Genomic DNA, 27,348 nt, shown 5'->3' with positions numbered 1-27,348 from the left:
GCTTTCATATTTTTAAATTTTCTAGTAATAGATCTCACTTCATCCAAATTAGTTCCCAACGAAGGGTCAAAAACATTCGCTTGGTTGAGAAAGTCTTCGAAGCTCCGTGTAACCTGATCTTCAATTGGACTCGTGAGACCTAGACTAAAATTATTGGCACTCTCGACCTGCCACATTTGTTGTGAAAAACGGAATTTCATTCACAAAGGTACGTATTTTCATAGAAATTTGTTTTCTCTCCTCTACAAAGCTGAATTTCGGCTCCTCACTTTTAGAATAAAGTTTGAATTTTGTAGAATGGGCCTTGTAGAATGCATGTTGGTTGCGGAATTTCATTTGGCACTTACAAATGTACGTGCCAAATGAAATCCAACAACCCACATGCATTCTACAAGACCCATTTAACCAAATTCAAACTTTATTCTAAAAGTGAGGAGCCGAAATTCAGCTTTGCAGAGGAGAGAAACCAAATTTCTTTGAAAATACGTACTTTTGTGAAATAAATTCCGTTTTTCGCAACAAATGAACGTGTCAAATAAGATTCAACAACTTACTTAGATCTTGTACGATTTCTTCTATATAATTCAAACCTCTTTTTAAAAGTTATAAACCGAAAACCAGCTTTACAGAACAGAGAAAACAAATTCCCATAAGAATACGTAGTTTTGTGAATTTAAACCCGTTTTTCTCAAAAACTGGACGTGTTACAAAAAATCTGAATACATGACTGAATTCAGCGCAGAAGTACACAGCGTACGCAGCGCTTTGAAGTACACTGAGAATGGTTGAAGGGAGTAAAACACTGTTGACTAGTTATTAATGGCTTCTTGTGAGATTTCAAATGTCACAGGAAGGTGAACAGAGTCAAAGTCAGCATGAGTTACCAATTGGCCACACAGTTGACTTGAATCAGTTAAAACCAAATCAATTGTCGAAGGATTTCGAGTGGATGAAAAACAAGTTGGGCCATTGGGATATTGAATAGTATAATATCCCGCAGAACAATCTTCAAATAAAATTTTGCCGTTGGAATTGCTTTGAGCATTATTCCATGAACGGTGTTTGGCATTGAAGTCACCAATTATGAAAAATTTGGATTTGTTGCGAGTTAGAATTTGAAGATCAGCTCTCAGCAAATTCCTTTGCTGCCCATTGCACTGGAAAGGCAAGTAGGCAGCAATAAAAGAGAATTGTCCAAAATTTGTTTCAACAGAAACCTCCAAGGTTTCGAAAACTTTGGTTTAAAACGAAGAATATTATGATTCCAGTTGAAAATCGAATTTCGAACTCGCGAAAATCGATTTTATTCGCGTTCAACTTATAACGCATCATTGCGCAACTAGTGCACATTGTTCGCAAACAGATGCGCTATACAGCGCACCAGATGCGCAGTAATGAAACTTTCGACTAATAGGATTGATTTTCGCGAGTTCAAGAATTCGGTTTTGAGCTGCACATATAATACACCCAACCGGCGGATGTTAGATTTTCTAACAATTATGTATAAGAATCTACCAAAACCTGTATAAGAAATGGGCATATGCGAAATTGTTAGATTCTTATACATGTCTTGTATAATAATCTAAAAATTTTGTAAGCTTTTCTAACAATATTTGTTTGAGAGCTTACATTTTTTGTATAAGAATCTAACAATTTCGCATATGCCCAGTTCTTATACAGGTTTTGTTAGATTCTTATACAGAATTGTTAGAAAATCTAACAACCGCCGGTTGGGTGTATAATTTATGTTTGATACGTCTATAACGACAATGGCGACCCCACCACAGGCGTTGTCAAGACGATCATTTCGGTAAATAAAATAATTTAGATCTCTTTCGACAGAGAATCTAGGTTTTAAATATGTTTCAGTTATGATGACAATGTGCACATTATGAACTGATAGGAAGTTTGTTACTTGCGGGTCAGATGGACCCTGCTAAATCCCTGGGCACCGGCTAGTCAGAGCTTAAGCTCTATTGCTCTCAGGGTCGGCTACTACTGCTGTTCAAGAGTTCTTTCACTTGGATTGGGTATAACACTATACTTTGGAATTTTAGATGATTTATTTTGCCACTTACAGATTGGTGTGTGTGTGAGTGTAGGAATGGGAACGGAGCCGGCCGGCTACGCACTGCTGACATGTACCGTAGATGTTTTCTGCCTGCCACGTGGATCGTTGCACCTATCGTGGGTTACTTGGCAGCGTTTCCAGAAGCGTTCGTGGTTCGGATAACGCCTACTGGTGGACACAACGGGAATGGGTAGTCGGGTTCACGGGATTCCAGGGGCCTTCAGTACCGGTTTTGGCCGTACTCGGGGGATTTCGTCACGCCACTTAAGCTTGGCTACGGCTTCGACTCCTTGTGACCTCGGAGTGTATTAACGGGAAGCCTTCAAGGTCCCAGATGACGCCTACAATCGGCCACCGTATGGAGAGGTAGTTCTCGGGTTCACCGGATTCCGGATGCCTTCGGGGTAGTTCTTGGCCGTAGTCGTAGGACTTCGTCGCGCCTCCTGGAGCTTGCTGGTACTGCGTACAACCGCGAGGCAGCTCACTCAAGTCTGTTAGACCTCTTAATGAACCGAATTTGATTCGATAACCGTTTGGGTCCTGAGCATGTGGTAATTGGATACAGAAGTGGGGTTAGGAACTAGGGTCGTCTAGATAAGGTTGAATATGAATAACTGATTCGACCTAATCAATGCCCTTCGGGATTAGGGTTTGTAGGTTCACGACAACTCACGACTTGCTACGTGATAAAAGGTCTTTTAGAATCTTTTCCACCACTTAAACTTGGAATTTACAGACACGTTCCAATAAGACTGCGACTTGCTCGAAGTGTGAAATGGAAAAGGAAGCAGGCCAGCAAACGTAGTAGTCCAGACCCTAGTATCCTCTCTTTTTCTGTATTCCCACTCTTTTCATCCCGCTCTTCCTATTTGGTACAACTTCTCATCTGGCATCCCGTTTTGCTTTTCAACAGTGCGTTCAGTGTATGGTGTAATGATATGGCTTTACAAATTATGTTTTTAATTTAGTGTTACTTTATAATTTACCCAATTCTGAGGTGTGCATGCTGTTTAGTAATTAGTTTTAGTTTATTTAAGTTTACTCAAAAACATAGATAATATATTTCTTTTGGTTGTATATACGTTATTTTAATGGAAAATTTAGGATTTAATGTCTTAACGGTAACAAGTTTTATAATTTATCTTCCTTACCCTTTAAAAAGAGGGCATTCCAATTTAAAATTTTCTAAATATTATTTGGATCCATTAAAACGAAGTCCAATAAAAAATGAGTAAATTTGATACCAACCTGAACAGCTTCAGTTTTGGTACTTGCTTTGAACATTGCATCAATCAAGTGATGCAATTGTTCATTTAGAAAATCAAAGTCGAAAGCAGACATGCTACCTGAGTCGTCAGAACGAACGTTATTTTCCGTTAAAAAATGTTTAGGTATGGAAATCATTCATTGTAGGTAAATTTTCAGAAATGAAATTTCGCCTTCCTGCAGCGATGCTTACATAGGTAAGCATGTTTGAAAAATTAGAATTCGACGAACTATTAGCCGGTGAGAGGTAGGAGCAAAATTTGTTCGTTGATTGTGGTGGGTATCAATTGCTCGACCGGCAAATGATTGCGGATTTTGAGCGTTAACAATATATTTACCCGGCGAATCTGGGATCCTATTCGAATTTTCCGTCATCAATTTTGCACGGGAATACAACACTTTTTTGCGTGAAGGGCATTCCCAGAAATTGGATTTATGACCACAATTGGCACATTTAAATTTATTTATTTGTTAAAGTGAACTAAATAAAATTCTTGAGAAATACTTCTCTGGGAAGTACCAGAGCGAGATTTCTTTTTCATCTTAATTACTTGAACTGGTGAAAATCCAAGTAATTCAGAAATTTCAATTTTAATCTCATCCAGTGGTTTATCATCACTGGGGAGACCTTTCAAGACGACTTTGGACAATCGCTCAGTTTTGTCGTCGTACGTGAAGTATTTATGCCGCTTCTCAGTTAAACACTGAAGAGGACGTTTGCGATCGTCAAAGGATCCCGGCAAAGTCACCCTTCCTGGCAATCTTAAATAAAACCTTGATCCCCTAAAGGTTACTCAAAATCTCATTCCTGAAGCCAGGAAACTCGGCAACAGATACCACAATTGGCGGAATCCTTTGCTTTTTTGCATAGATCGAATAACCTGGGCTAGAGAACATCGTGAAACGGAATACAGAATCAAAACAAACCACCAAAGAGAGCAGCCAGAAACCAGTTTTTCTGATGCAAATAGAGTAACCAGAAATTCAAATTAAAAATGAACCCCGTTAATTTGAATGAGGTACCGTTCAAATTATCGGGGGTCCACGGTAGTATTATTTTATTGGCATTTTATTAGCAATAGACTGGAATGTACCGAAAATCAATTCTTCACCAGATTGTCAATGCACCAGATTGACAATCCTTCAATTGCACAAAAGGGGGGTAATGTTGTATGGATTATTTTTATTGTATACATTACATTCATCACATACGTTATACTCATTATTGAAATTAAAATTAATGTACATAGTTGAAAACTACACGCAGAAAAAACTATTTTAAAAACAATAATTGTTGACATAAATTCAAAAAGAATTTCGCATTGTTTTGGCGGTAATAAGAATTATTGTTGTTTCAACAATCCAATATTGTTGTTTGTATGGAAGCTTGGAAAGCTTGAGCTTTAACAAGCTTTTTTGAAAGCTTCGATGGATTACAATAGTATTGTTGATTCAACAAGAGATCGATGTTTATTTCAAAAATCATTATTTTTGTTTTGAATGGCTTTTCTTTTTGAAAATTTTCATTGAATTTAAAACAATGTTTTTATTTTTATTCGTTTATTATTTAAAACAATTATTTTTAACTGGATTTCAGTAACAATTTAGGCGAAAACTGCATTCCAACGAAGCAGAGAACGTAATTGTCAATCTAAAACAGAATTATTTTTAATATTAAAATTATGAAGTTAGTTGTATATAATTTACTTACCTAAATATTTCTATTTGTTAACTATACATACTAATGATATGACCCTCCAGACTTCCAAAAGTTAGGAAGTTTTGCTCGCATGTTGCAGAAACTATCATTCTTTTTTAAATCCGTCGTATATTCGGGAAACTATCAGCCGCTGTAAAAAATAGTAGTCGAAAGCAGATTAAAACAGTATTTCAAAAACGGACAATAACTCGCAAAACCTACCTTGTTGGACCGCAACATTGTTACTCACAATCCTCGGTGCAGATTCTTTATGAAAATATGCGAGAACAGAAGTTTTGGAACTTCAATGTATCGCAAATTGTTTACAAGAAAAACTGGCAGAACATTTCAAAATGCTTATTTCTTTTTAGGCAGCAAAAATGTTTCATATGTATAATATAATATATAATCAGATACGTGGCTACAAATCGAAACCATTAAAGTGAATGATTAAATTTGGGTACGATCCCGGACTTCAGAGGCAGGACGGACGGTAATGTCCTGGTACGAATATAGAATTATGTCCCCAACCAGTGGACGTTAGATTTTCTTATAATTCTGAATATCTAATAAAATCTCTATAAGAACTAGACATATACTTATACAAAAAATGTAAGCTTTTTATACAGGTATTGCAATGAATGCTCGGAGAATTGTAAGGTTTTATACAAATATTTGTGTAATATTGGAATTTCGCATATGCCTAGTTCTTATATAGATTTTGGTAGGTTCTTTTACAGAAATATAAGAAATTATAACATCCGCTAGTTTGTGATAGTAGACCTTGTATTACTAACTGTCCATTTACGGAATATAATGGTGCTTTAAGATAAAACGATGTTACTCTCAATAACAGATGACTAATCATTAAGGCTGCCTCACACCTACGCGATTTCATCGCCGCGACGGCGACAGCTAGTAGCCGCGATTCTATCGTTGGATCGCTGCAGGAATGTTCCGTTTACGCTTCCATACCGACGGCGACTGAATCGTAGTCGCCAAGCGATAGAATCGCGACGCGTGTGTTTGGGGGAACCTTTATGCTCGGCAACGTACAACCGTTCGACATAAAGTATATTACAACTATCGAGCAGCATTTGCATCGGGAACGTAAATAAAGATTGCTGTGACTTCAAGAAACATATTTAATATTATTTTTTTGTCATCATAACCTACTGAGGTTTCTTTTTAATGTTTGGATTGAAACCGATCGAGCTTTTTCAAAAAGCTCATTTGTTGAAGTATTGTTGAAATAATAATACTTCGTTATTGATATTATCATAACAAATCTTGTTAATAGTGGCGCACAGCATGAGAGTACAATGTAGGCTGATAACATTTGCTTCATTTTTTTTAAATTGGCCTTGATTCAGATGTGACAGACACTGATATTGTTCTTCCTAAGGAAATAACCCAATGTCTGAAGCAATCATCACCATATTGTGGTTCAATGTAATTTCTAATAATTAAAAAAAGCTTTCTTAACGGTCACGCTATATCATATTCATTATATCTTTGTTCTACATACTATCTTCATAATACATATTTAATTTTCCTGATAATCCAGAGATTCTTCATACGTTTATTATAAAATGACGTGAACTTTGTATAAAACTACATATTAGCATTCCAAGCCGGAATGTTCCGGAATATCAAAAGCCTTAAAGGAGTTTTAGGACACTTCCAGCATTCCGGAAATAGCTTGAAACGTTTTTAAAAATCACACATCACCCAATACAATACCAATTGAGAAAATTATTTAATTACGCAACGCAAATAGTTTGGAGAGTCTCAGTAAGCATGGCAGGCCTTTTTTTCTCCGTCAAAATTGTGTTCCAAATGTTGGAAAATAATATTAAATGTACAAAATAGAAGACTTCACATTTTAACACTCGCACCAATTTATTGGAGCTAAATTAGTGAATTATCTGATGTTGCAAGAAGAATGCAAGCCCACATCAATGGCGACGATTACGGTATACACGATTTATCAGGATCTCATTTTCAAGAACTAATCAAACTGGTTAGTGTTGGCATAACTGGGAGTTCCCATAAAGGTAACAAATTCAACATTTCATCTATATTGATGACATCAGTAATATAGTGGTAGGCTATTTCATTCTCATCTCCTCTTTGAACGGATGTTCAACGCCAAAACATGAATTTAAATCATCAATAAGTCATACTGTTTTCGTTCTTAATTTGTTATGTTTTGGAAAAATGTCTCTCTAAATCGATATCTTCTCTATCGATTTTAGTTGTCTCTTCTTTAACTCGTCTGATTAGTAAATTTTTATTGAATGATTTATAAAAGTTTGAGTTTTATTAATCAAATGGAAATTAGCAACGCACTTACAAATTTTTAGTTAATAATGTTCCATGGCAGTCAGCATGATAGAAATATTTTGATGACATTGAGTTTTTAAAACAAAATGCGAGATAGTTTAGTCTTATGGTGTGAAGGAATACATAGAAGCAATCATTAGGCTATAGTTTCAAGGGTCGTCTACGTAATGGATATTCTATTTGCTGCTGTTTCGCATGTTGCTTTCATTGAAGATTAGTTTAATGAAAAATGTTTGATCTTTCTCGTAAATTGATGTATTCTGAATAATTTATAACAAATCAAAAAAGTGGTTGATTTGCTCAAAACTTCACGTGAATAAATAACATTGTGATGTTTTCTTATGTGCGGTACGTCATTTCCTGAGCGGGACCACGTAATATTGCAATTACAGAAACACCCAGCATACAATTTTCCGGGGCAGATTATGTAAGAGTAATCACAAACCAATTTGCATTTCAATACAGTACATGGTTCTTAGCTTTCTGGTGCATGAACGTACAAAGCGATATAACTATATTTGTTATTTTATTCTGTATGAGAAAAAAAACTAAGTTTTATATTGATTATTTTTCCTCGCGTTCGATGTTCATATTCATTATTATTATTTATTACAATTACAACGATTATTAATTATCGCGGACAGTTAAAAGATAAATTAACAATAGCTCTACCGGAGCGATTGATTGTCTGCCCTTACGTTGGGTGAACAATGACACAACAAAATACGTCGTAACTGATCTTTACTTTGTTCTCGCGTCAAAATTAACATGCTAGTTACTTGGATTACATCACTTACCAAGGTGAATCCTGATCTAAGTAATGACACTTCCTCTCCCTACTTACAATACTCCTTCCCGTAACAACCGTAGAGATGCAGACGATTCGTCGGTCTCTAAAACAACGGTTGTTACAACAACATTCCTTCCCTTCCCTCGATGATCGTAAGGACGTGGCCGGCGCCGTTATTGACCCATTCAAAGTTGAGCTTTCGGAACTTGCACATTGAGGATGGAGAGCTAATCCCAAGTCCCATCTGTTGGTTCCCTGTGCAATTCCGCTAGTTCTGGTCAATCACGGAGTAGCAACTACGAATTGTACGATCATCTCATGCTCATGCATGCTCATGCTCATGCTAGATCGAATAACCTGGGCTAGAGGTAGATTCGATTTGCTCAACTTGTCATAAATCAAATCGAACTGATTGCTTAGTCCGATAGGAGAAGAATTATTTTCAATGTTAGAGTTAAAAGGAATATCTGAAGTCTACAGCTTCCTTCTATTTTTTCTGCGCTTTGGTAGGACGGTCTTGAGACCTTGTTTCTTATGAGGAATTGGATAATTCAGAGATTCACCTTTCCTCTTGTTTTTATTAATGCTCATTGCTGAGCGTGGAGACGTGACCTTCTAAGAGGTTTTTTCCCAGAACGGTGTCCCTGCTGTATTACCACCGCTTTTCGCAAACGGGTCCAATGTAAAACGAAGGAACGATCGCAAACCACATCGCACACCAAGCAAAGATCGTAACGGGATCAGTAGGTACAAATAACGTTGAGAAGTGTCGTCATTTTGGCCCTTAATTCATCGGGTGCCTGCACGAACCGTATGCTTGTGCCTTGTGTTACACCCTTCTCTTTTTTCACGCCATTTGAGTGGAAAGGAGAACGATGCGGAATTACTTTTTTAATTTCACGCCGATCAATGCTCTTGATAAATCTGCAATCTTGATATTCTTGATAAGATGCGTTCGTCACGCCATCCGTTGTAAGAATCACCTCTTGCCCTATTTAGTAGTAAAAAAAATCTTTTCCCTTCAGCTTTAGTCATAATTTTAATTATTTTATTTGAATTGGGATCAATTATTTCATAATGGCTATGAAGAGGCGCAGGCTTTCAGGAATTTGATAATCTAACTAATCCTACACTCACAAAAAACTCCGCATTATATTCATGAGTTCACACATGGATTTTTGCAATGGGGGTAGCGAAATGGATTCCATATTTTCGACACATATATTCCATGCGCCCACATGCATTTCATGAGTGTTCACACATACTATCCACACAGACAAACAGACATAACACATTGAACATTTACTCATCAAATTCATCGTCGTTCAAACACTAACGACATCTGTTGATTTCAGTTAGTTGGGCAAATCATGAACCAGATGGCGGTAGTGAGCAAACGTCAAACTCGAGCAATAACGATGCGCGCGCCTCGAGTGATTGATTGGCCAACTAATGATTATTTGAATTGACCAGTAAACCAGTGAACGATGGAAATTTGACGAGTATTATGTCTGTTTGTCTGTGCTATCCATGTGGGTCATAGTATCCATGTGTGAATTTGTATGCAAATAAGTATGTGCCGACGCATGATATGCATATTCCGAAATACATGGATTTTTGCCATAAAGTATGTGTCGATTTTCCTGAGTGTACACTTATACTACTATTTACAAAATTTGATAACCTAGCGTGGGAACAAATCCCGAATCATGGGTTGCTCCGAGGTTTGGCAACGGACCCTGTACTTCTCCTTCGACACCTCAAAGCGTTCGTCGAGTGTTTTCATCTCTGCCAGACGATGGACCTCAGAATTTCGAGTCCTGGGAGGGGTGTTCAAAATCATCCGCAGGAATTTGTTCTGTACTCGCTGGAGTTTCAGTTGATGAGTATTGGCGCAGCTCTCCCAGACCGGCATGCCGTATTCGATCACAGGGAGGACGATTTGCTTGTAGACAGCAAGCTTATTCTTCAGGGAAATGACGACCGGCGGTCGATCAAAGGGTACAGCAGTTTTAACAGAACGTTAACTTTGTCACCGTCTTGTCAACCTGTTGCCGGAAAATAAGCTTGCTGTCGAGGGTCAAGCCAAGGTAGTCAGCAGTATCGGCCCATTCCACGGATGTGCCATTAAGGGTGATTTTACAATCCTCAGGTGGAACAAGTCTGGGGGATTTGGATTGGGGGAAGATGATGACCTGGGTCTTCGCCGCGTTGATACAATTCTTCCAGCTGATGAAGTACTCTGTCAGGGCATCCAGGCCTCGTTGAAGTTTTGCCACTAGCGCTCTGATCACTCTACCGTTATAGACTATGGAAGTGTCATCTGCGAACAGAGACAGAATGCCGCCTACTGGAGGTTCTGGCATGTCGGAGGTGAATAGATTGAAAAGCAGGGGCCCGAGGATGCTGCCCTGGGGGACGCCTGCGACAATATTTTGCGCATTGGAACTCGCTCCGCTGATTGAGACCCGGAATGTCCTTGCCGACAGGTAATTGTTGATGATTTTCACCAGGTAGCTGGGAAGATTGTAGCATTGTAGTTTGTACACCAGGACATCATGCCATACATTGTCAAATGCCTTCTCGACATCGAGTAAGGCCATGGCGGATGTTTTTGAGACAAACTTGTTCCGTCTGAGGACGTTAGTGACTCGGGTCAGTTGGTGTACAGTTGATCGACGGCGTCGGAATCCAAATTGAGTTTGGATCACATAATTATTTCTAAGGTCCACCATTCTGGCTTTGATGATTTTGGTCATGCGATTGCAACGGGTTTTGAGTGCAGGCAGCCCAGTACGTTGATACTGTCTGCGAACCACGTTGCGAAGACGAATGAGATCTTTGGTGAGAGTGTCGATGGTTAGGGTGTTGCTTACCCGAGATTGCCTCTTCTCGATGGCGCACAGCTGACGGTCGATACTTTCCGGCGTCTCCGGATGCACCTCGTAATAACGTAATCATCTGTTGGAACCGCTGCCAGTTTACTCGATGATAATTCCTTCTGGAGAATTGGTGTCGGCTGATCGAAGAGCCACTACCGGATAATGATCGGAGCTCAGTTCCTGACAGACGACCGGTTGCGATATTTGGTTATCCATGTTCGTGATGAACAGATCGAGCGTCGAATGTACCCCGGATCTGCTCAAACGGGTGGGTGAGTCCGGGTTCAGGATGGTGTAATGGCCTTCTTCTAGATCGTTACTCCAGATCATGCCGTTCCGATTGTTCTTTGAGTTTCCCCAGGCTTGATGTCTTGCATTCAGATCGCCGGCGATGATGTACTGCCCTTGGCGCCGCGTTAGTTTGATGATGTCTCTGCGGAGGGTGGCCGATGTCCCATCGATCTCCTTGGCTAGTGTTGGACAGTATGCCACGATGAGAGTGATGACCCCAACGGAAGTAGTAACTTCTACCCCAACGGCCTCGATGAACTTGAGTTGGAGAGTTGGTAGCAGACAGCAATCGATGTTGCTTCTCATTGCGATGGCCACACCTTCTCTCCTGGAGTTTGGCCGATCGAGTCTCACCACACGGAAGTCCCGAATATATATGATCACCTCGAGCTTTAGGGGCAAGCCAGAGTAAACGCGACGTGCGATGCGACGCGACGCGACAGTGCAATTTGACAGCCTGTTGATAATGATTGTTATTCTTTTACATGAGTCGCGTCGCATCGCATCGCTCGTCGCGTTTACTCTGGCAGGCACCTTAGGCGTGTTTCCGTGATGAAAGCCACATCGATCTCCCTCTCGTTTAGGAAACCAACCAGCTCAATAGTTTTGCTCTTAAGTGAGCAAACTTTCCAATTGACCAGACCCACCCTAGCAGCCATTTTTGATGAAGAACATGCCCAGGGTGAAGATCTGGTCGAAGCGTGTTTTTCACCCGCGTAGTCGCGATGCCAGTTGTGTGAAAATTGGAACTAGCTGCTCCGATGTTTAGAGCGGTGGAACACCTTCAGCCAGAAGGAGCTCGTTGTCCTGACGACGGTATCCAGGGGAAGGAAGCGGGGCCACTGGCTGGGAGCCGATGGTAGTTGGGTATCAGGTGGCGCGGATGGAACCGATGCAGCGGCAGCAGCAAGCCCGAAGCCGTGTGGTTTTTGCCACACTCGTTGCAGCGGGTAGCCATAAAGCAGTTGCGGGTACCGTGGCCGAACTGAAAACAGTTCATGAACTGCATGACGTCGCGATGCACGGGTTTTTATTTTGTCCACTCGATTACGGTACTGTTCACCACCCTAATCGCCTTCAGGTCCTTGAGCGAGGTGGGCCCATGCACGAGATAGACGAGGTACAGTTGGTCACGGTACCTGCGGCTTTTATCGTGCCGCGCGATTTTGTGAACCGCTACTGGTTGAAGTCCGCGACGCTTCAGCGAGCTCCTGCTCCTCCATATCGTTGAGACCGCGTAGCACTACCTTAAGTGGTTCAGTACCGGGGAAGTCGTGGGTGTAGTATTCCAATTTATTCCTCTTCATATACTGCACCACGAAATCGAAAGAGGCCTTGTTAGAGACCATGAGCTTCACCCCTTCTGAGCACAACCGAAAAGTGCCAAGGATGTACTTGTTCGAGATCATGTCTCGAATAGCTGGCAACAGGTTCGGCGTGTCTCCTTTCACGAAGAATGGGGGGAGGGCACCGTTCCTTACGGTCGGGAAGCTGGTCGTGTTGCTGCTGGGCAATCGTCTTCTTCCGGTTCTTCTTCTTCGCCAGCGGGTCACCGGCATTGCCATCCTTTAAGCCGTAGTAGGCGTTATTCGATAGCAGCTTCTTTGCTGCATTGCTTACCGCTTCCTCATCGTCACTCGCGGTACCGAAAACCGCACGCAACAATGTGCGCCACACTCTGATACGAAAAACCAAACGAGAAAAACAACTTGCGAGAGCACAAGCCAAAAACGTGTCCGATCACGTCGCTCGATCAAACTGCGTGTGCTCCATGTCGCGTGTCTGATGTCCTCTTGCCCCGTTGACACCCGCCTTTTTACAGTTTGGCGTTTGCAACGGTGATGTGCTGTTTATTATACTTAACCACGCCTACCATGATGCAGCCATGATGTGGGCCATGACGCATGGGCTATGTATGGAATGTGGGTTCGATTCCCGCCCCCGGTAAGGAGGAAACTTTTCGTGATCGAAAAATTTTCCACCGGTCCACTGGGTGTTATGTTATATGTCCTGTCCGTTGTCTAGGTGTTAAGTGTTCAGTCTGTACGACCTCTGGTCGAAGATGGTGTTTCTGTTTTTCTGTCTTTTTATTATTTATCAATTTGAATAATGTAGTATTTATTGATCAAGCCTTATTCTCTACAAGAAGCACTGTTGAAAATAAAATATATTCGGGTAGTATTAAAAACTTCCTTCAGCAAAGATAAAATAGAACCGCACGAAATCACTATGCGGTCTGAGTCTGAGACCCAACAACATAGGTCCAAAAGGACAGCCAAACTACCGACGGACCCACACCATAGTTAGAACTATCTCAATCCAAATAGGTCTGATGTCAATTTCGGCCGCCAACCAACCTATTCCAGAGTCTATCCGATTAAGTCTGATGGTGATTCCGATTACCGATAAACACTTCAGAATTGGATTATATTAACGCCAATAGTCTTCGGTGTCTTCGAATTATTGACAGATCCACTCCAAAGTTGGGTTTAACTACTCTTGATCCGATTTAATTAGAAACTAGAATTATGCTCGCCAGAGTTGAATGTTTTTAACGCAACTGAGTACAGTAGTTTCTGAAAAAAAACCAATCAGCTACACAGCTTTGGATTTTTCTTGATTCGAATGGGTTTGACGGCGATTCTGGCTATCAACCTACCCTCTCCAAAACAAGGTTCTTATTCAGTCGACTCAGAAGTCCGGTAACAGCTCTGAACATCGACCATCTCACACACTTTTTGATCTAACTAGATCCAGTAGTGGCCGAAACCGAAACGCAGACTCCATAGTTGAATTTGTCATGATTGAATAGATTCAAATACGTTTATTAGTGATTCAGACGAAAGACGGGTTGGAAATTTTCTCGACTTTCCGACAAATATCATCATGTTGTTAGCCTCATGATATACTCGTTAATTCGGCTCAAAAACATCGCAGTTAACAGCTGTGGAAGCGCATAAGGAACACTAGGCTACGAGGCGGCAATGCCCCAGTGGGGTAATGCCAATAAGATGAAGAAGATATTTGGTCAAATTATAAAAGATTGCTAATAATTTTCTGGATGTTTAGTAAGCATCTTTGAACAATCAAACATTTGAGTCGTAGCTCTTTAAGGTAAAATCCAAATTGTTCTCTAAATAAAAAATACTCAACATATTATTTTCCTTGATAAATGTTTCGTCGAGGGCGCTGAGAGTTCATGTTACGGCTCTGGGTATGAGTTTTGTGTAGATTTAGGATAAATTTGCTAAATATGAGCATCTGCATTGAGTGATTTAAATAACAAAAGAAAAGCTTAGTTAAAATTGTTATTATTTGTGTACTGTATTTGCGGAAGTCTTCTCCATTCAGCTCGGTCTATGGATACTCGTCGCCAACCACTTTTTTTATTAACAGACTAAGGCCGGAATGGCCTGTGCAATACATAAAAGTCTTCTCTATTCAGCTCGGTCCATGGCTGCACTTCGCCCACCATCCACCTTGCCCACTACGCACCTCGCCTTCTTGTGCCCATTGGATCGTTGTTGAGAACCATTTTATTGTCCAACATTTTGTCCAACATTCTGGCTACATGCTTGGACCACCGCAGAATTCCGATTTTTGCGGTGCGAGCAATGGATGGTTCTCCCCTGTTCTCCCAACTTCTGATCCAACTCGTGGCTCGTTAGCCTCCTCCACGTACCGTCTGCCATCTGCACCTCACCATAAGGCTATCTGACGTTTATCATCTTTCTCTTGCACGCGCACGGGATGGATAGGATTTGTTTTCATACGGAAAGGCTTCGGAAGCGTTTCCATATGAAAACATACCCTATCCCGTGCGTCCGCGTGCAAGAGAAAGATGATAAAAGTCAGATAGCCTTATAGATGGTACGCAGCGCTTTCCATTCGAAAACTCCAAGTACGCGTTGGTACTCCACGCGCATCGTCCAGGTCGTGTCGTGTCCGTCTAATGAGCGTTTTATAGACAGTCAGTTTGGTACATAGTGCATAGGGTCAACGTAAAAGATCTGCATCCTGAGCGGTGCTCGCTTTAGCCTTGACCAGGGGCCAAGTCAGATTCCGGTCGACTTCCTTTATTTCTTTGTTGATGCTACATCGCCACGAGCCCCTGAGTCTGCTTCTGCTGCGATATCCTGCCGGATTCCAGTCCAGCGCTTGCTTGCAGATTTGATTTGATTGCAGACATCAAGAAGGCTCCGTCTGCATTTTTGGTTGATGCACATGTGGTCGATTTGATTTTAAGTCTGTCCATCACGAGAGACCCACGTGACTTTGTACGCTGATCGATGAGGAAAGAGCGATCCTCCAAACACCGTGTCGTTATTGCCACGTAATTCTGCAAACAGCTCACAGTGTTTACTAATTTCTCCAAGATCATGACGTCGCAAGACACAGTATGGCAGTATGGTCGTAATCTGAAAAAGTGACGTATACGCCATTTTCCAAGAATGGTGTTAACGAGTACTACTCATCGAGCTCTTTAACAGAAAAATGGAAAACATGCATGTTGTAAAATGGCTGTTACGTCACTTTTCCAGATTACGGTAGCATAGTCCGTGATATCGGGTAGTTTGTGTTCTATAGAGTTTGGCAAACGGACCAACGGACACTCAGTCCCAGGATTCCGAGCTTCATATGCCGTGCCTCGCTGGTGAGCTGTGCCAGCTTACCTTGCTGAGCTAACGTTAAAACATTCCATGTCCTTTGTCTCATGCCAAAAGTCGTCGCCGTTATATCAGTTCTCGATCTTTCTTCGATGGTTTCTCGAAAGGTTAGTTAAGTCTCAGGGGCAGTAGGTTGTTGGCCTACGGTAGGTTGTTGGCCTATCCACAGGGATGGGGTTGCCATCTTATATACAGCTTTCGAAGAATAGCATCTCATATTCAGCCGTTGGATGCAAGAACAAACGCTGCTGGATTGTAAAAGGAATGCAGTTTTAAATTTTGATGTTTGCGTTAAGTAGTGGATATTTACGTGTAGATACGTGCATTGATATGAAACATCCTAACTTTCTATTTATATATTTTTTAGATTTCGTTAGACGATCATCAGTTTCCTGACCAGAGTAATGTTACGGCTCTTCTGGAGCCGTTTCGTGTAGCTTTGGCTAACGACAGTACGGTCCTGAGCGTCTTATTCAAAGAAAATGAACCCATCTGGTCAGGCAATATCAAACGGGCGCTGGCTTCGCTTCTTCAAGCCTATGGTGACAATCCGGGAGCGTACGTGGTAGACGAGCAGGGTATTTTCGGGAGTTGTCCAACCGAATACTTCGTGGTAAATAAGTCCAACGTGTTTGAAATTTCCAAAACCTACGATATGGGTAGCTGTAATATATACCCGGGAGCTATCTATCTGACAAGAAGCAACATCCCACTGAACATTTGCACAGTGAACAAGCAGAAGCAGGCTATCACTTCTCGAATTGCGAACTACAAACTGAAGAAGGTTGAACCGTATCGTTATATGTTGTTGGAAATGGATGGAACCATGCGCACCAATGTACGTACATTTGAGTCTTACTATCCGCAGTTTTTGTACTCGAAAGTTCAACTGCAATATGAAGAGCACAAAATCTTAGACGGGCCTGATCAGATCTTCAATGTCGTCCAAGGCATGTCACTACTATTCAGTCCAATATTATTTGTCAGTCCGGATGCGGAAGCTACCGGAGGAAGAAGTCCCAAATCAATGGATAGCTTGGTCAAAAAGACGGGTAATTTGCTGAATACCCTGGCGGATAATTTGGAATCAATTGATTCAAAACTGAAAGAGCCATATGATGAAACGGTTTCAGAAATCATTCGGTTGATGGGAACAATGGACTTGGAAACCTTAAAACTGCTCTTCGACGAAATTGACCTGGGAACGTCGTATCGGCAGGAGACTGCTAGAAACATTCTGCTGGAAATAATTCCACGAACAGGAACGTCACCGACCATATTGTTGACTCGCGACTTGATCATCAACCGGCAGGTCAACCCAGCAACAGCAGTGCAGCTATTGATTTCGTTGCCTTTCTACATGTCCGAGCCGTCCTTCGAAGTGGTCAAAGAATGTGAGGTTTTTCTCAGCTTCGGAACCGACCGACCTGACATCAAGCATGCAGCAGTTCTGAGCTATGCAACTATGATCTACAACACATTCATTGCTGGCAAAATGACTGCGGACAGTTTTGAGAAGTACGTCAAGATTTACTTCGATATGTTCTTGAGTAAGTTTTTGCGATAGATCTAAAAGGAAATAATTATATTAATGAGATTTCTACTGTAGATAGTTTCGAATACGAACAGCAAATGTTATACCTAGAAGCTTTGGGTAATCTACAGCTAGAGAATGTTGCTGAATATTTGGATCCAATAATTAAGGCTGACTACCCGCAGAACACCGACATTCGGTTCTTGGCCATGTGGGCTACAATGCCAACTGCTCACCTTAGGCCAAACCAAGTTTACGAAACTTATTGGCCCATTTTTCATTCCAAAACTAGCCCTATACAACTTAGAGTTGCTGCATTTACGATGCTACTGATATCCAATCCAACACCCGGTCGACTGCTGGGACTGTACAGTGTGATCAAAACCGAAAATGATCCACATATGATCAACTTCTATCGGACGACAGTACTCAGTATATCGGAAACCACCTATCCGTGCTATCAGCATTTGTAAGTTGTTTAGGCACTTATTTAACCTGTTCTCAACACGAAATTCTTTTTAGGAAACAGCTACTTGCCTACATGACTCGACAGCTTCCCAATGCACCACCGTCAAAATATTGGGTCACAGGGAACTATCTATTCGATTATAGGGACCGGAAGTTCCACATCGGATCGATGCTGCAAGCACTGTTGATCGGAAGTCACCAGACTGATCTACCTATGATGGCGTACATAAAATTCGATACCGAAGCTTTAGGACGATTCACAGGACAATTAGGAGTATGATTATATTCGTGGAAAAGCCTTCACACACTAATTATTGTTTTATTCTTGTAGCTCTACATCAAAGCACGTGGTCTAACGGATGCTGTCATGCAGCGATTGACTAAGCTTAACTCCAGCTATTTGAAATTGGATCGGTTAACCAACATTCTCAAGTCAATGAAGATGCCCACTTCGAATCCAATTCCGCTTCACTTCGAATTCATTGTTCAGTTTGAAGGAAAGGCTGTTCTGTCATATCACCTTAACCAAACCACGTTCCACAATCTAACCGACGGGGACCGTAAGTTTCAACATTTTGCCTAAAATAGAAAATTTCATTTTCAAATTATCACCCTCATAGTTATCAACCGGATCAACTTCCTGCTGAGAGACAGCCACATCAACATGCAAATCGTTCGGCGACCCTTCATGATCAAGTATGCTCTCCCCACGCTCATCGGTACTCCGGCCGACATCCTGATCGAAAACACGGTTCTAGCGACAATCCGAGGCAATACCACCCAGCAGATGATGATGGATAAGGTGGCCCGTAGCAATCAGGTCGATTTGCGGTACTCATCGTATGCCGTTGTCAAAATTCGAAGCTACAATCCGATCGAGGACATAGAGTATTCCACCATTCGTGAGCAAGGGTTCCTGGTTTATATTCCGATCAATAATGAAATTGTGTGGGATATTGCCAGCAAGTCCATTAGCTACGCCTTCTATCGACCGGATGGCTTAACGAGTGGAATATCCCTGAAAAGCAGAACAAGGAACATCCCTTCGGACTCTTTGGTGATGAGGGATAGACTTGAACCGAAGGAAGAAGAAATCGCAGGTTTTGGGTATTCATTCGAAGATTTGGGAATTGAGTTTATGGCCAGAGCTCACGAAGATTACACCAAAGACAACGTTATGTTTATGTTGGAAACGGATGTGTTGGATAACGCCAAAGTTATTTCAGGTGCGCCGTTTTCTCTGGTCAATCACGTTCTTCGCATCATAAACCTTATCCAATTGAATACAATTCACATCGGTCGGGATAAACATCTGACTCTACTCGTTTCAAACAAGCAAAAAACCCGCCTTCAGGGAACTTTGAAATGGGACGAAGAAAACCACTCGAAGCAACCTAACATACCGGAAAACGAGGTATTCCGCGTCAAGCTGATCCTGGCGCATACCATTCCCAAGCCCGAAGGCAGTCGCGACGAGGTAAAAGTGTTGCACAAATGGGAACTTATATCGCAGTATACTGACTACAAGAGCAGCAACGCGGCCAAGTTCTTTTTCTCGCTCACCCGTGAGGAATGGAACAGCTCCAACTGGAAGGTAAGTGTACTTTTGCTTTTTTTTTAAATTCAATTAAACTCAATTAGTATCTATTTTCAATTTCTCCTCTGGATCATTTGAGGTGACTATATTTTTCTATATAACTTTGCATTGTGCATTAGTGTTAGAAACCGGTGTGAACCGATTTCGATACGAGTGCATCAGGTCAGTGTATTTAATAACTAAATGATTGCTTCAGGTTACAATGGTATGCGCAAAAGCTACAGATTGCCATTCAGCTTCAAGTAATTTTTAAATATTGATAATTTTCTACGGATGAATAGAAGCGATTTCTAATATACAGCTTGGCCTTTGCCATTACTCGGCGGGATTTTCTGCTCCCTCAGCTTCGTCTTCTGGTGATTCTTCCTTTTTCTGAGCTTCCCCTCCTTCTGATGATTTTTCCAGGTCAATCAGTTGCTTAATACCGTTGTACATTTCGCTGACGGCTTCAAACTCAGTTAGACCTAGCCGGCGTTTATTGGAGATATCAAACACCCCTCCTTCAGACTCGGTATGCTCTCCACGAGTCCCACGTACCTGAAGATTGAACTTGGCCGCTTCTTCTTCCAGTTGTTCCCGATTTGACCCAAGATTAGGTAGTTTTATGTGCACCGATGCCCGTATGGTGGTCCCTAGGTTGGATGGACAGAAGGTTAAAAAGCCAAAGCTTTCACTACGAGAGAACGCAACGTCTTTTCCAATGACCTCTACTGCCTTAACCAAGCGTTGATAAATGCCGCCTAGACGTAATGGAAAGACATTTCAATATGCTATCGAAAAAACAGTTCAAAATATTGTAGTTTACCCAAATCACCACCCTTTTCCATCGAAATGATCCGCAAATGGTCTTCTTCGTTCACCCAAACGACGAAAGTTTTCGCCTCGTTGTAGAAAACTGCCCGGCCAATCGGCCAAAATCGACACGCATTGGCTGTCTGTAGGAAGCGATCGCCCTCCTTGAACAAATAGTGATCATCGATCAGTTGTTGCTTCAACTCGTCGCACATGGTTTCCAGCGGGTGAAATTCTCCCTTCAAATCGTCCTCCTCCAACCCTTCCAGCACTGTCTTGATGCGGTCCATAATCTCCTCGTACATGGCCATCTTGAGGCGCGGATTGAACGGGAAACCTTCGATCGATCGACCACAGCGAACTCTCGTGGAAATAATGAACTCATTCTCCGGATCAAGATTTTCAAACGTTCCCGCATCTCCCCAATCGCTCGCCGGGTGCGGAGTATCGGCCAGGGTAATTCCGTGATATTCGTCAATGATTGGATTGAACAGTGGAGCAAACAGCTCGTAGCACTCAGCATCGGAAGCGTAGATTCCCACACCGGAGTCATGGTGCTCCAGACCGGATTGGATGCAGTCCAACAGTGTCGATTTGAGCGTTGTCTTCTTATCCTTCAACTCATCGAACACCTCCTGCGTTAGATGCTTCTTTAGGAGAGACTTGCATTCTTCGTCCTCTTGCAGCTTTGTGAATCCTTCATCGAGTGCCAGAGCAACTTCGCTAGCCGTCCTGCGGAGTTCCCCCTTATAGGATATGATCTCCCGCTTGAGGCAACAGACTTCTTGTTTCGCATCCGCCAGGTCAACGATCATCTGGGCCACTTGTTCGTCCGTGGGACAAGCCTCGCACATGGTCTGACGAATAAACTTACAGGCATCGTCTGGTTTCTCCTGTTCCTGATAGAGCTTGATCAATGCCTTCGAGAGGCAGTCGATGGCTCCGGCCGATTCCAGATATTTTCGGAAGGCTTCACGTTTTTGTTCCAGCTGGCGCGGTAGCAAAACGAGAGATATAAATTCCGAAAATCAGAAACGAGTTGAAATGACAAACTTACCGATGTCATGATGGCAGGGATTTTTTGCTAGGTTTGAAAAAAATGGAAATTTTGTAGAACACAAAGAATTTTCACCCTATCGGGACAAAGTTCCAAATGAAATTTTTTACCCAGGACGAAATTTTCCAAACAATGGCCTACTGAATGGAAAAACGAAAATGCTTGAGCAGAAAGAATCGCCATAGCAACGATGAAAGCAACATCAAATGCCACGAGGTCGCGGTCATGCTTCGGTATGCTTACTGTGTTGTGTTCTTTACCTACATGCTGCAGCATGGACAAATTAGAGCATGTTCCTATAAATACATATATTTAGTTTTATGTTTTCAGTTTCGCTTGTGGGATTGGGTGCCAACCTTGGTGCCATCGATGCAAGGAAATTAAGGAGAGAATCGATATCACTGTTATTGTTATTTCTGAGTTTGATAGTTTCTCTTTTCGAGCCATCAAAATTCTGGAATTGCAGAATGAAATCATGGAATAATATAGCATTTCCCTGGGATGTATTCCCAACTAAAATAGAGATCATTCAATTGAGTAAAATCTCAGAATGAAAAAGTAGAAGGTTGTATTAAGGACACGACCGCAAATTGAACGTAGAATTATGAATAGTTCCATAGTGGAAAATTGGAAAATTCAATGATTTTGTGCATGTTCATTTCGGATAGATATAGCCGAAAATATAGGCAATTTACTGTGAAAGTAAAATTTGAACACTACCTGTCGAACTTGGATTTTCAAAAGTTAAATGTCTACAATAGTTGTATGAAATCTTAGAGAGTTAAGTTTTCGATTCATACCAAAATCTCCAGAATCCGTTGAAAAACAACTGAGTTATTGGCTTTTACTTCCTGACCACTTTTCGTGACGGTTTCAAATTTGAAACTTTGGAATGACCCCCCTATCTTACCGAAAGACGTAATTCTATGTCAAAAAATGTGAAATTTTGCGTCGTCATTTCTAATATTAAAATATTCTTCTGAAAATTTATAATCCGAGTTTATTTTTATATTACAAATTCAGACAGGAATCCTCCCTGCTGGTACTCGCATATAAATTATAAGTCCCATTTCGGTTTCATCAGTTTTGAATTAAACTCATGAATGACATTCCTGCCGGTACTTTCATATCAGTTCCGTACTTTTATTAGCATTAGCATTGAGCAATTCGCACAAATTCGTAGGTGGTACAAGCCAAGACTATTGTATCAGAGTAGCATCACTTTGATCCGTTATCACAGATATTGATTTGAGACTAATCACTATCTCTTAGATGGAAGCAATATGCACTCTCCAATAGTCGAAATCTGTCCTGGTTCTTACGAAGCTGAGGAAGAGGAAGGATTGTTAGTTGGACACCTGCTTAAGAAAGATGCAGAGAACTCTACGACCTCTCATACGTGCCACGGGAGGTTTTGGGATTGTCAGTGTGGAAGGATATAATAGTAGGAATCGTTTTGGTAGAACGTGACACACAGAAAGAACTAAGATAGAAATACAAAGTAGGAAAGGGACGAGTCTGGAATTGAACCCACGGCCTCCTGCTTATAAGGCAGAAGCGGTAAACACTAGACCACCGTGCTCGTCTACTTTCATATCAGTTCCGTACTTGGTCCCATATTGGGTTTTTGCATACTGAGATAATAGCCGATGAGGTTTCAAATCGCATTTTCCGCTGTAACCGTTCGTCAAAAGCTCTGAATGAATTGCCGCAAACTCAGTGACTTATGCGCCACTCTCAACGTTGAGAGACCACTGGTCGTGTTATAATAAGTTGCCCGACTTAGCTTTAGGAAGCATGAACGCAATCTACTAGGGGTTTTAAACGCTTCTAAAGCTAGACAACGAAAATTCAGAGGTGAAGTTTTCCTGAGGTGAACGCACCGAAGCAGTAAAGTGAACGTAGGCAAAAACGTACTCTATCTGTAGCGCATGAAACGTAAACTCAACACATTCCCGGGCAGACTAACAAACCACAGGGCTTAGCGAGATAAATGAATGAACGCAAGAGAAATTTATATTGAATTCATTTATGTATTATGTTTTTTCCAAGATTCATTTTAGTGTGTAGTGAGAGTGTGAGGTGTGTTGTTCTGTGTGTTACATGGCCATGTTTTGCGACATACCTGATCAGGGTTTATGCTGGCGGCTGGAATACCGACAGGGCTGTGTCGTCATCGAGCGATGATAACGACGTTGCCAGCTACAGGGGGTGTCCGATCAATGGTGCGACGGAATACTCGAGCTCTTCGGCAGATGCATCGCCGGAATGGGCACACGTGCGTTGATGGCCGATTTTGAGTTGCGAGAAGGGGCAGTGGCTGATGGTCCGATACTCTTACACCTTAGAGAAACTTAAAAAAAATAGCTATCGCACTGAAACTGGCTTCTACTCTTCACCCAAGTTAAAATAGAAATGGCAGACCAGTTTCAGAAGCACATATTAGTTCCTCAAATTTGCGTAGTCATAGCTTTAGAATAATTGAAATTTACTAATACATTCATAGTATTTTTAGACGAGTTTTATAGGATTACTTTGAAGCTAAATAATTTCTCTCAGGACTCATTAATATTTAATCTACTTTAGTTCTAAGCTTTTATCCTAAAAAGCATATTAGAAATGGCAGCTTTTTTATTACACAACTTTATGGCAAGTGGCAGTTGTGTAAATGGTTCGCGAAATATTAAGTATCAATTTAACTAAATTAGTTTAATTAATTATTTATAAACTAGAAAGTAAAAATTAATGTAAGAAAGAAATATATTCACGCAAAATACTAGACACCGTTACACCGCATACAACACTTTTAAAGAATCTAATAAATAAAAAATATTCTGCGATCTTGTCCTATCGAACTGAGTAATCATAAAATTGTTGAGAGCCTTCGTTACCTGCAGCAAGCCATTACTGGAGTTGTACTTGATCATCCCAGCGTTTGAAAAGTCAACTAGGAAGGCCAGGAAACCATCGATTTTATGAAATCCAGGTGTCAATTTCTAGAGAATTGCTTGCAGTTTTCCATACAGTAAATCCCACAGAGCAGAAGAAGCCAATTCAACAACCACCGAAGAACCTCCCGCAGAAGAGTCATGCAGCCGCTACCACTGAGTTCCAAGTGTGCGAGATTTGTAGCGGTGCGCATCGGAACATACAGCGTAGTGCACTCAGCGATCCGAACCACCGGAGTTTGTTTTAACTGCCTGCGTAGAGGGCACCGCGTCAGAGAATGTCCGTCCGATAAGTCATGTCGCAAGTGCCAACGCCGGCACCATACGCTACTCCATGATGATAAGGCATCCAACCACGATACAAAATCCAACGTTTCCATTCTGAGCCAAGCCATCCGACGTCGCAGAAGATTCCCCCCGTGAACCCGCCTGTATCTACCACCTGCTCATCCAACTTGTCCCAGTCGCCAAAAACTCTATTACTGTTCACTGCAGTTGTGCAGGTATTTAATACGAGGAATCAACCCTATCCATGCCGCGTCCTTCTGGACAGTGGCTCCCAGGCGAATTTCGTGACCGAAAAGTTGGCCAACCGACTGGGTCTCCCCAAGAAACCAGCAAACGTACCGATTACTGGTATTAACGCCCAAGCCAGTCTTGAGTGTCTGATCACACCGAAGGTGACAGGCACGATTCCATCATCCAAGATAAACGTCGCCCATTGGGACCTGCCCGAAGGAGTTGTTTTGGCCGATCCCGATCCCGGTAGATTTGTTGATCGGCGCTGAGTTATTTTTCGACATTTTAGAACCGAGTCAGCTGAGTCTGGCGGACAACCTTCCGATATTGCGACACACTCATTTCGTATCTGGTGTAATCATTGAACCACAAATAGCCAATCCATCCAACAATCCAATCGTGCCTTCATAGAAAAATCGATGCAACAGTTTTATCAAATCGAGGAGGTGCCAAACGTTCCCAAGCTTTCAACTGAAGAGCTCGAGTGTGAAGCTCATTTCCTATCTACGTACCGACGAGATGAAAGCGACAGGTTCATTGTGAAGATACCGTTAAAATCGAGCATCGACAAATTGGATAATTGCCGCGGTTAAAAGGTTTTTAATTTTGGAGAAGCGTCTCATCCGCAACCCAGACTTGCAGGCACAGTATGTAGAGTTCCTCCGGGAATACGAAGCTCTTGGGCACTGCAACGAAGTTTGTGAAGATGACGATCCACTGAACCAGTTGGCGTACTACATGCCGCACCATGCCGTGGTACGGTCATCAAGCTCGAGTACGTAGTGTCGAGTTGTGTTCGATACTAGTGCGAAGTCATCACCATCCGAATTATCCCTGAATGAAGTACTGCCCGTAGTACAAAACGATCTGCATTTTATCGTTTTATGCTTAAGAAAAAAAATCTAGAGGAATTTCCTATGATTATTTTTAAAAGAAATTCTTAATTTCTGTAGGAATTTTCTATGGAAATTGTGAATAAATTTACGGAGGAATTCCTGAAGAAATTTCTTGAGGAATTATCGAAGAAATTTCTGAAAAAGTTGCAAAAAAGGAGGAATAATTCCCTAATGGATTTTCTAAAGGAAGATTTGCTGGATTTTTTTAGGATTTCCTGAAATAATTTCAGTGTACCTAATTTTGCGCATACCTCTTATTTCTTCGATATTTTCAGCATTTATGATATACCTCATCGGAGGAGGGTTTGCACAAAAAAGAAGCTGTGTTAGCTGTTAGCTGTGGTCAATGTACATAAATGAGGCTGTACACAGACATCGTGGACGCGTACGAAAAAGGATGAGATTGAGCAAAGATTGCTACGCGCACATAAAATTCGGCGCACGCGAGTCTCACGAAGCTTATGTACCTCACATTAACATTGGTGAGTCGCATTGAGACGTCTCAATGCGATCAGCTCATGCGCTGTTTGCCATGGCAAACCTTTGCAAACAACAGCGGAAGTGCGTAAAATAACTTGGGCGGGAAATTTTCATTCAATAATATCGTCACCTTAGTAACGCCAGCTATACATTCCTAGCGCATGAGATGAGTCTCATGAGACGTACATTGAGACACGCTCACTCAGTTATTTTTTGCGCGCGCTGGCTTCTCTCGTCGCACCGAATCGATGCTACGTGAGCTTGTGTAGCTCATGGCACACTGTCTCATCCATGTATACACGAGAATTAAGAGACTCTGGGTGTACATACACCAACAGTAGGCTGACCATACGTCCTGTATTTAACGGGACAGTCCCGTTTTTTAGACCTTTTTGTGCTGTCCCGTCGTAATCTAGAAAAACCTCAATTTGTCCCGTTTTTTCATTGATTCTTCCAAAAAGCTCCAAATTTTTTTCAAACAAGTTCAATATTTTGGGCAGGAAACTAAAACCAAATACAAAGAAAGTGGACCCATCAAAAAGGGTGAGATGTTATGTTATTAGTGTTGCTATTAAAAGATTGCTATCTATGCCGTTATGTATGTTACATGGATCGACTTTTCTTAAGGCTATTAACAGTTAATGACAACAGGTGACAACCGTAGATTATTTTCATACAGTTTCATTTCAATGACTTTTTTTGCTAATTCCGAAGGCTATAAAATTTAGCAAATTTCATCAGTGGAACCGGTAACTTGGTTAGCAAGTGTATCCTGAAAAGCAGGTCACGCATCAACGTCAATAAAATGAAGCTTAGGGACAAGCATGCTAATTTCCAAATTAAGTTCATTTTCTTTTTACCTTTCTAGTACAACAAAGTTGTACCCAAAGAATATTTAAAGCTCTTTTTAGTGAAATGTATTCAACCGTCTAAGACGAATTAAGTAACTCCATTTAATTCCACCAATTATTTGGATATCTTTGCAGATACGTATTTCGACCACAACTGTGTGGTCGTCTTCAGTGTCTCGTACTTGACTCGACTT

General features: G+C 41.5%; 2 protein-coding genes and 1 long non-coding RNA gene across 3 annotated transcripts in view; 1 reads left to right on the top strand and 2 right to left on the bottom strand.

Annotated features, from left to right (window-relative positions):
- LOC134224014 (vitellogenin-3) overlaps positions 1 to 27,348 on the top strand; it is a 43,937-nt gene that overhangs the window by 6,236 nt on the left and 10,353 nt on the right. The window contains exons 3-7 of the mRNA XM_062703258.1: positions 16,380 to 17,562; positions 17,622 to 18,015; positions 18,069 to 18,288; positions 18,346 to 18,574; positions 18,635 to 19,608. Of these exons, the coding sequence (XP_062559242.1) occupies positions 16,380 to 17,562; positions 17,622 to 18,015; positions 18,069 to 18,288; positions 18,346 to 18,574; positions 18,635 to 19,608 (3,000 nt within the window). The remainder of the gene's footprint in view (positions 1 to 16,379; positions 17,563 to 17,621; positions 18,016 to 18,068; positions 18,289 to 18,345; positions 18,575 to 18,634; positions 19,609 to 27,348) is intronic.
- LOC134225404 (uncharacterized) lies at positions 4,930 to 5,343 on the bottom strand. The gene is made up of 3 exons (XR_009983235.1): positions 5,259 to 5,343; positions 5,049 to 5,187; positions 4,930 to 4,988 (listed from the first exon to the last, which is right to left on the bottom strand). It is a non-coding gene; the product is annotated as an uncharacterized LOC134225404 (long non-coding RNA).
- Positions 19,658 to 21,617, bottom strand: LOC134224015 (arginine kinase 1-like). Its single transcript, XM_062703259.1, has 3 exons — positions 21,461 to 21,617; positions 20,417 to 21,392; positions 19,658 to 20,351 (listed from the first exon to the last, which is right to left on the bottom strand). The coding sequence occupies exons 1-3, from the start codon at positions 21,467 to 21,469 to the stop codon at positions 19,927 to 19,929; spliced, it is 1,410 nt and encodes a 469-aa protein (XP_062559243.1). The 5' UTR covers positions 21,470 to 21,617; the 3' UTR covers positions 19,658 to 19,926.

The sequence above is a fragment of the Armigeres subalbatus genome, chromosome 3 (genome assembly GCF_024139115.2).
Source record: "Armigeres subalbatus isolate Guangzhou_Male chromosome 3, GZ_Asu_2, whole genome shotgun sequence".
NCBI lineage: Eukaryota > Metazoa > Arthropoda > Insecta > Diptera > Culicidae > Armigeres > Armigeres subalbatus.
The sequence above is the reverse complement of the archived record's forward strand: the minus strand, read 5'-3'. Positions and strand labels throughout refer to the sequence as shown.